General features: G+C 39.3%; 1 protein-coding gene across 1 annotated transcript in view; it reads right to left on the reverse strand.

Annotated features, from left to right (window-relative positions):
* Positions 1–223: 223 nt before the first annotated feature.
* Positions 224–9130, reverse strand: part of LOC115231289 (transient receptor potential cation channel subfamily M member 8-like) — a gene marked incomplete at both ends in the record, with an annotated part of 19384 nt that continues 10477 nt past the window's right edge. The window contains 2 exons of the mRNA XM_029801348.1: positions 224–335; positions 903–991. Coding sequence (XP_029657208.1) covers positions 224–335; positions 903–991 — 201 coding nt within the window. The remainder of the gene's footprint in view (positions 336–902; positions 992–9130) is intronic.

A 9130-nucleotide genomic window follows, 5' to 3' on the forward strand; every position in this document is an offset into this window, starting at 1 on the left:
TAGTAACTCTGGCATATATGCTAGTAGACCTCCTTTGAGAACCCCTTACTTGTCAGCCTGTAGCAAACAGGGATGTATGAATTGAAAAGACTGTAAATCAAGACATGGCCGGTTCTGATGCTCAACACACATTGTGGACTGTTAAAGGCAGTGAAGGACCAAATGCTCCTGTTGAACCACCACCAGGTACTTCAGTGTTAAAAGATGGAATGAATTAAGTTACAGCCAGAGCCAGGTGCCCAGAACTGGTTAAACCCATACTAGATTTATTCATAATTACCATTTCTATTAATGTGTTTTCATGTTGTTTCATGATACCTACTGCTTGATCTGATCTTTAAATTGGATGGAAAACGAAATAGACAAACCAAACATCTCTAGGCATGTCCTGATTGGACCCATTATCTTCCCCAACAAATATGGAGCCTGTGTCAAAATAACAAATCAATATTATGATTATTATCAGTGTCAAGTCATACTGCCAAAAGTTTGAGTCTTTAGTTAAAGAAATCTGATGAGTCATCAGTTTCAGTCAAAGCTTTAAATATCTACAATGCTATTAATATCAGCTCTAAAATCAAACTATCAACTATAGTAATAGAAGAGTTGCAAGCCAAAGAGGGAGCAGATTACCTTGCCACTCAAAACTGCTAAAAATATAAGTTAAATCCATTTCAAATCATACCCTTTCAGCAAAAAGGAAGACTGACACAGTGGAATAATAAAGTCTTCTAATAAGTATGTAAATACAGGAAAATAAAGACTGGATTACATACGTTCATAGACCTGTTCTATCAGGGCTAATAGGGGATAAACAACAACATATTTAATAACATCAACAGTAATGACAACAACAAAAGAAAAAAAAAAAAATTATTGTTCTATCGAAATGAAGAACAAACCTGTCATTTTTGTCTTCATCTTCTTCATTTGAATTTTTGAGTTTTGTTTGGTAAGCTTTTGCCATAATATCTGCTGCTCGACCAGAATCCTGATAATTAAAAGAAAAACTTTAATGAATTCCTTAAAGTTAAATTTTCAGATATAAAGTAATCTAAGAATGAACAAATATTTTTAAAAATCTTTTAAAATTCACACATACAATCAAATAAAGATGTTTTGTTGTTTGTAAAGGTACTACATCATCATCATCGTCATCATCATTTAATGTCCGCTTTCCATGCTGGAATGGGGTGGACAGTTTAACTGAGGGCTGATGAGTCAGAAGGCTGCATTAAGCTCCAATCTGATCTGGCAAAGTTTCTACAGCTGGATGCCCTTCCTAATGCCAGCCACTCCAAGAATGTAGTGGGTGCTTTAATGTGCCACTGGCACGGGGGCCAGTCAGGTGGTACTGGCATCAACCGCACTCAAATAGCACTTTTTATGTGCTACCTGCACAGGAGCCAGTCAGGTGACTCTGCCAATGACCACTCTGAAATCGTGCTTTTTACATGCCACCAGCACAGGAGCCAGTCAGGTGGCACTGGCAACGACCAAGCTTGAATGGTGCTTTTAACATTCCACTGGCACAGGTCCCAGTCAGGTGGTACTGTCATCAGCCATGACATCGATTTCACTTGCTTCAACAGGTCTTTGCAAGCAGAGATTATTGCCCAATGATTGAAGAGTACTCTTAAATGGGCTGGTTATGCAGCACTGGCATAGGCTACGGTTATAGTCTCATTTGGCTAGCCGGGTCTTCTCAAGCACAGCATATCTCCAAAGGTCTCAGTCACTTGTCATGCCTAGGAGAGGCCCAACGTTCAAAGGTCATGCTTCACCACCTCATTTCAGGGCTTCCTGGGTCTACCTCTTCCACAGGTTCCCTCAAATGTTAGGATGTGGCACTGCTCACACAGCTGTCCTCATCCATTCACAATACATGACCATACCAGTGCAGTCATCTCTCTTACACACCACATCTGATGCTTCTTATGTCCAACTTTTCTCTCAGGGCACTTACACTCTGTTGTGTATGCATACTGACATTACACATCCAGCAGAGCATACTAGCTTCATTCCTTGTAAGCTTATGAATGTCCTCAGTAGTCACAACCCATCTTTCACAGCCATGTAGCATGCCCGTTGACACACATGTGTCATACAGTCTACCTTTTACTCTGAGTGAGAGGCCCTTTGCCACCAGCAAAGGTAAGAGCTCTCTGAACTTTGCCCAGGCTATTCTTATTCTAGAAGTTACACTTTCACTTGGTCACCTAGGTAATGAAAGCTATCAACTACTTGTAGTTTTTTGCCCCTGGAATTTGATGGAAGATGTTCTCTGCACATTTTCAGTGTTTATTGCTCCTGAGCATTTGCCACACATATAAACTATCTTCGCAGTTAGCTTTCCTTTGATATTGCTGCACCTCTTATGTATCCATAGCTTATACTGGGTACATCTTATCGAGTTTCTACCTATGCCTTCTCTACAGATCGAGCAGAGCCATCTACCTGAAGGGATTTGTGGTTTGTCTGCCTTACTACTTATTAAGACTTTGGCTTTTGCTAGGTTGACTCTAAGGCCCTTCGATTGTAGTCCTTGCATCCACACCTGAAACTTCTCCTCTAGTTCTGATAATGACTCAGCAATTAGAGCAAGGTCATCAGCATAGAGGAGCTCCCAGGGGCATCCTGTCTTGAATTCCTCTGTTGTTGCTTGGAGGACTATGATGAATAAGAGGGGGCTGTGGACTGATCCTTGGTGGACCCTTACCCAGAATTCTTCACTGTACTCATTGCCAACCCTCATCTTACAGATAGCATCCCTGTACATGGCTTGTACAGCTCTCACTAACCATTCATCTGTACCTAGATTCCACATTGACCACCATATAAGGGATAGGGGAACCCTGTCAAAGGCTTTCTCCATGCCAATGAAAGCCAGGTACAGAGGTTTACCTTTGGTTAAGTATTTCTCCTGCAGCTGTCTTGCTAGAAATATAGCATCGGCGGTGTTTTTCCCTGGCACAAACCCAAACTGCATCTCATCTAAACTAACTCTCTCCCTAATTAGTTGGCCTATGTCCCTCTTTGTGACTTTAATTACCTGATCCAACAACTTGATACCTCTGTAATTATTTGTAGCTAATGCATCACCTTTACCTTTGTAACAGTTGACTATGGTACTGCTACACCAGTCATTGGGTATGACTCCTTCATGTATCACCAGATTGTCTATATGGGTGACTAGACTATAGCCGACATTACCAGATATTTTAAGCATCTCTGCAGTGATTCCTGATGGGCCAGGGGCTTTCCCTGTTTTCATACCCTTAATTACTTCATCTACCAAGGTACTGTCAATTCGGATAGCGGGTCCCTCTGATGGGTTGACATTTGGCAGACTCTCTTTATTTCATTCATTCTCTTCATTTAGCAATCTTTCATAATGGCATCTCGAAGTCTCTCTTTTTGCAGCCTCATTAAATGCAAGTGAACCATCATCTATGCGGATACATTTCTCTCCTATGACATCATGATTCTCTCTCACACACTGTCTTGCAGCACAAACCACCTCAAGTCTTTGGTCCTCACAACACAGGACATTGCCAAATTTTTTCTTATCTGCTACCCTTCCAGCTAAATAAACCTATCTCCTAGCTGACAGTCTGATACAATTCCCTGCTACCACCAGTCCTTCCATGCCTGTTTCTTTTCTCTTATGGCCTTGTCAACTACGTTGTTCCACCACCATGTTACCTTGGGTTGAGAGGGAACTTTGCACCATCCACAGATCTGGTCACAGATCTCACCAGGTTGTCCCAAGGAATTTTTGATGTGAGCTTAGCTTTAACACATCCAGGGAAGATATACAGTGGCATTATCAGAACTATATTGTGGAGATAATAGTTAAGTGGATAGAGTGTTGTTCTTGTATGAGACTGAACCAAATTGTTCTGCTACTAATTCCTTAGAGCTGAGTTGTGACCATATAAAATAAAGATATTGACAAAGAAATACAACAATTGTCAATGGTGGGTTTGAACTCGTAACCCATGAATGTTATACACTTTACCATCTCCTCTCTCACTCTGTTTACAGGCAGGTGTTATCATTGCACACATACACACATGCAGACCTTCTCGCACGCACATATCCACACTTACACAAACATACCTCCTCTTGCACTCTCCTGTCTTTGAAAGAACTTTTCTTCACCCATTTCCTTCCGGTCATTCAAAATTTGACCGCATGTGTACCATTGGCGATTTTTTTCCTCTGTCTTCCCTTCTCTGGATCTTTCCTTCTCCTATGTTTTCGACGAAGAGCTCCACTCGAAACGTTAAACCCTCCTTCTTCCCTTCCTTCCTGAGCGTCCAATAATACTATATTTGTTCCACATCCTCGCGTTGTTGTGTTTTCTCTTTGTGTTTTCATGTTTGGATTAACTTTATATATATATATACACACACACACACAAACACATGCATAGATACATAGACATATAAATATACACACACCCATATATATGTATAAATATACGTATATACAAATACACACACACACACACACACATATATATACAACTATTTATCTATCCATGATTTTTTCTCTTTATTAATTTCAATAATGAGAGAAGATTCCCCAGTTACATCAAACGTCAATCCAAATAAGCTGTTGTAAACTCCTCCTGTGTTGCTCTTACCTTCATTGCAATCTATAAAGTATCATGAGTTTGTGGTTGTTTTACTTGTTGCTATTGTGTTGTTAGTTATAGTATTATGTATGTGTGTATAGTGAGATGATGGATGTATATTTATATATATTCTATCTCTTACTATCTAGACTGCAATTGTGCAATCTGATGTGCAGAGCTTTGTAATATGGTTGCAGTGTATCAGTTTGGATTGATTGCATTTCTTCCATCATTTCATTTCTGGGCACCAACAGATGTCGAATGAACCCCTTCTTGCAGTATGACAATCACTGTGCTTCTGTACTTGTCTCTATCGATTTGTTTCTCAGCACAGAGTTTGAGGCTAAAGAGGCTAATGACGTGTTTGGTAGTTTTAGTTTCACTGAACATGTAACAGCAAGGATTGTGTGGTGTTTCATCTTGCTGTAACAAACTCTGCCTACACGCATTGAAGTGGATATTTCATTTTAAACATTTTAGCTTTATAGTATATGTTGTTGTTGTTGTTGTTTAGATCAACATCAGCCATGATCAAGCTGACTTGTGATTAGAGAGAATTAAAGCGATGTTCATTTTGCTTTAGCATATTGACATCTACAATGTCTCATGTGTGCGTACATTTTTAAGAAAGTGTGTCCGTGCATTTTCAAGAAAGTCAGGTGCTGTTCAGAGAGATTTAGCTGCTATTTCTAGCAGTCTCATCTAATAACTAACTTGCTTATTCACATGGACTGTGGAAATGGTTGATACAAAATTCGAAAGAATATGAAGTGTACTATTTTATGATCTTTGTAGATTGTTGAAATTGATTGTTCAGAGATTAGGGGTCTAGACAGGACTGGTATGATGCAGGAGGGATCTTTGTTTTGGTCAAATATGGGGCCAGTCACTATTTATAACTTTTTCCAATTTAACTCTCACCTTCTTTTAGGATATGTTGTGAATGTAGTGAAGGTATTTTTGGTAGTTTTTAGGAGGAAGGACAAGTTCTCTGTGTTATTATAAAAAGAGAATTCCCTGATTACCTCATGTCCTTCAACATATTGGAACGACAGTGTTTATGAGAACATTTTCCATCATCATTTAACATCCATTTTCCATGTGTGCATAAGTTGGATGGTTTGACAGGAACTGGCCAGCTTAAAAGCTGCCCAGGCTCCATGACTGGATGCCATTCCTAATGCCAACCACTTTATAGAGTGAACTGGGTGCTTTTATGCAGCACCAAAACAGGTACATTTACCTGGAATTAGTACCCATTAACCTGCAGGATTGTGAATACTCAGCTGAAGAGTAATGCAGGGAACAAGTACGACCTCAGTTTTACTTAGCTTGTCAAATTTTCTCAAGCACACCAAAGTACCTGGAGTACCAATCCTCTGTCATCCCCACTGTGACTATCAACATCCATAGCTCCTTTCTCATGACTTTGCTGCACATCTTCATGGGCCTAGCCCTTCCATACGTTCCCTCCACAATTAGAGATCAGTACCTCGCCATGCAACTCTTCACTCATACACATTAAATGACTGTACCAGCACAGACTTATCTCTTGCATACTATGTTCCATGCATCATACACCCAGCTTTTCTCTCAAATCACTTACACTCTATTGCATATGCATATTAACATTACCCATCCAACCTCTTATCTATCCCTGTCTTCTGCCTTGCCCACCAGGTGTGGGGAACCTTGTCAAAGATCTTCTTTATGTCAGTAAAAACCAGATATTTTTGGCAAAGTACTTCTGCAATTGCACACCAGGAGGAAAGCATTGGTGGTGCTTCTACCTAGTGCAAATCCAAACTGCATCTCATCTACACTAACTCTCTTCCTTATTAATTGACCTACTACTCTTTCTGCAACTTTCATCACCTGGCCCAACAATTTGGTGCATCTGTAATTATTTTTGTCTAAATCATCACCTTTGCCTTTGTACCTGTTGACTATAACACTGCTACACCAACTATTGCATTTGGCTCCCTCTTGCTTGGTTTATCTATATAAGAGACAAGGACATATCCTACTCCACCAGATATGTGAAGCATCTTAGCAGTCATTCCTAATGAGCCAGAGGATTTCCCTGTCTTTGTAACTTTAATTGCTTTATCTACCAAATTACTGTCAATTCAGATAGCCTCTGTTAGATCAACATTAGGTGAACTTTTCTTCTTCCATGCATTCTCTACATTTAGCAAACTTTCATAAAAGTGTTTCCAAGTTTCCTTCCTTGCAGAATCCCTAACTACATGTGAACCATCATCCATGTGAATACACTTCTCTCCTACCACATCATAATGATCTCTGATACAGCCTTGTGTTCCAAAATATCTCAAGCCTCTGATCTTCATGATACAGAACATTTGCATACTTTCCCCTCTCTGCTTGTCCCCAGTCTAAATATACCTTTGTTTTAGCCTTTTTCCATGCTACCTGATATGATTCTCTGGTACTGTAATTCTTTCAGTCATTCCAGGCTTGTTTCTTCACTCTCATGTCCTTATCTACAACATCATTCCAGCACCACATCATCCTAGGTCTGATTGGAACTTTACACCAGCCACAGATTTGAGTTGTGGTACTCAGTAAGCTGTCCTGCAGTAACTCCAACTCACCCACATTGTTACAACTTTGTAATTTCTCCTCCATCTCCTTAAATTTCTCAATTTGGGTGTCTCTAAAAGCTTCCAAATCCTTCTTTTCTAGATTGGTCTGCTTCCTGAAATCTCTCTAGCCTGAAGTATAAAATCACTAAAGACTAATCTATGCTGAGGTGGTCACATTCTTCACCAGGTAAGGCCATTGCATTTATGAGCAACCATATATCTTGCTTACAATTGAGAATGTAATAAATCTGGCTAGCATGAGCAACTAGTTGATGAGTTATCAGGTGTTTGGCTGGCTTTCTGAAGTCGGTGTTGCAGATCATTAGGTTATTCACATTGTAGAACTCCAGTAGCCTTGTTCCCTCCTTGTTTTGAGAACCAATTCCATGGCCCTCATGTATACCATGGAAGATACCTGGGTGTTGCCCAACATGTCCATTGAAAGCATCAGCCAACAAAGATGAGGTTATTGTCATTTGTCTTTGAGGTAGCTAGCAGAAGAATATCATAAAACGGTCCTTTTGTTCATTGGTAGACCTGCCTGGGGAACATAGTTAGAGATATTGCTCTACTTCTCTGCAAAACTAGTCTAAGCTTAAATTCTCTATTGCAAATTGTGACTGCCTCAATCACCTTACCATCCCATTTGTCTGTTAGAAGTAATCCCATGCTACCTACCTCATCCCTGTTACTTTTCCAGATGATTTTAAATCTGTTTCTTACCCATGAGGAATTTGTCTGAAGCACCCCTCCACAATCTCGCCAGACCTACATAAGGTGTGGAAAGGGACATGACATGGAACTTGGAAAGGAGAGATGACATTCAACATTTGAAAAGAAGGTTTCATTGAGCATTTACCAGCAGACACGTATCAGTTCCACTCGCATTAATATATTATCATTCATTCGTGTTCAAATGACTGTCTCTACTGGAAGTAAGTGTAGTACAAGCATTGTCATTATAAGCACCATTAATACAAACATAAATGGGTAAATAATGAAAATTAAGAAAACAGCTAATTGGTTAATTCATTACAAGTAGAAAGAAAAGAAAAAGGTAGTTTCTTAATTGACTAAAAAGTAACAAGGTCTCATTTCAGTACATGCATAAATGTAGATGAGACAACTGGTGGAGGCAGAGGCATGAGGTGTTTCTGTTACAAAGGAGAGATTTCTGTAATATGTTGTGGTGGAGGCAGAAATAGTTTGGCACATCGTGTATAAGGAAGGCCAGAAAGACTGCACTTTTCTGAGCCATAAGGAGACAAAGGAAGAACAGAGAAATCAGAGAAGAAAGATTGTAAATAGTGGTAGGCCTACAATTATGTTAATTCGAGACTAGGAAGAGTTACAGGTAGTACACAGAAGATGAATTAGGTGGTGCAAAAAATTAAAGTGATGGGTCAAAGGCCAAGGAGCACATCTAATGAACAACAAAATTATGAGAAATGAAATCCAATTACAGGTGGGTTAGTGTTTTGTAAGGTAGAAATGCAAAGAGATGAATGATGTATAACTAAGGTGAAGAAGAAGCAACACTTTGCTGGTCATTTCATTACACATGGAAATTAGCGAGTGGTGTAATTTCAAGGACCATTAATGTACGAGGGGGTTCATATAAAGTAGCAACAAGAAGGAAAACAGAAGAGGTTGACCACTGGCAATGGCAAATAAATTACTATTTTTGGTTGAAAGACAGATTTTTAAAAGAATATTTGTTATAAAATACTCTGAATTAAGTACATATAAAGTCATTCATCCAATAGAGACAGTCATAAGATTTAAGCAGTTGACCAGAAAACCAAAAACCGGAAAATCATTAAATAAAATATTTATGGAAAATTCTGCACCAACAAAATACTCATATAATCCTTCCTTTTAC

The sequence above is a fragment of the Octopus sinensis genome, unplaced genomic scaffold (assembly GCF_006345805.1).
Source record: "Octopus sinensis unplaced genomic scaffold, ASM634580v1 Contig18078, whole genome shotgun sequence".
NCBI lineage: Eukaryota > Metazoa > Mollusca > Cephalopoda > Octopoda > Octopodidae > Octopus > Octopus sinensis.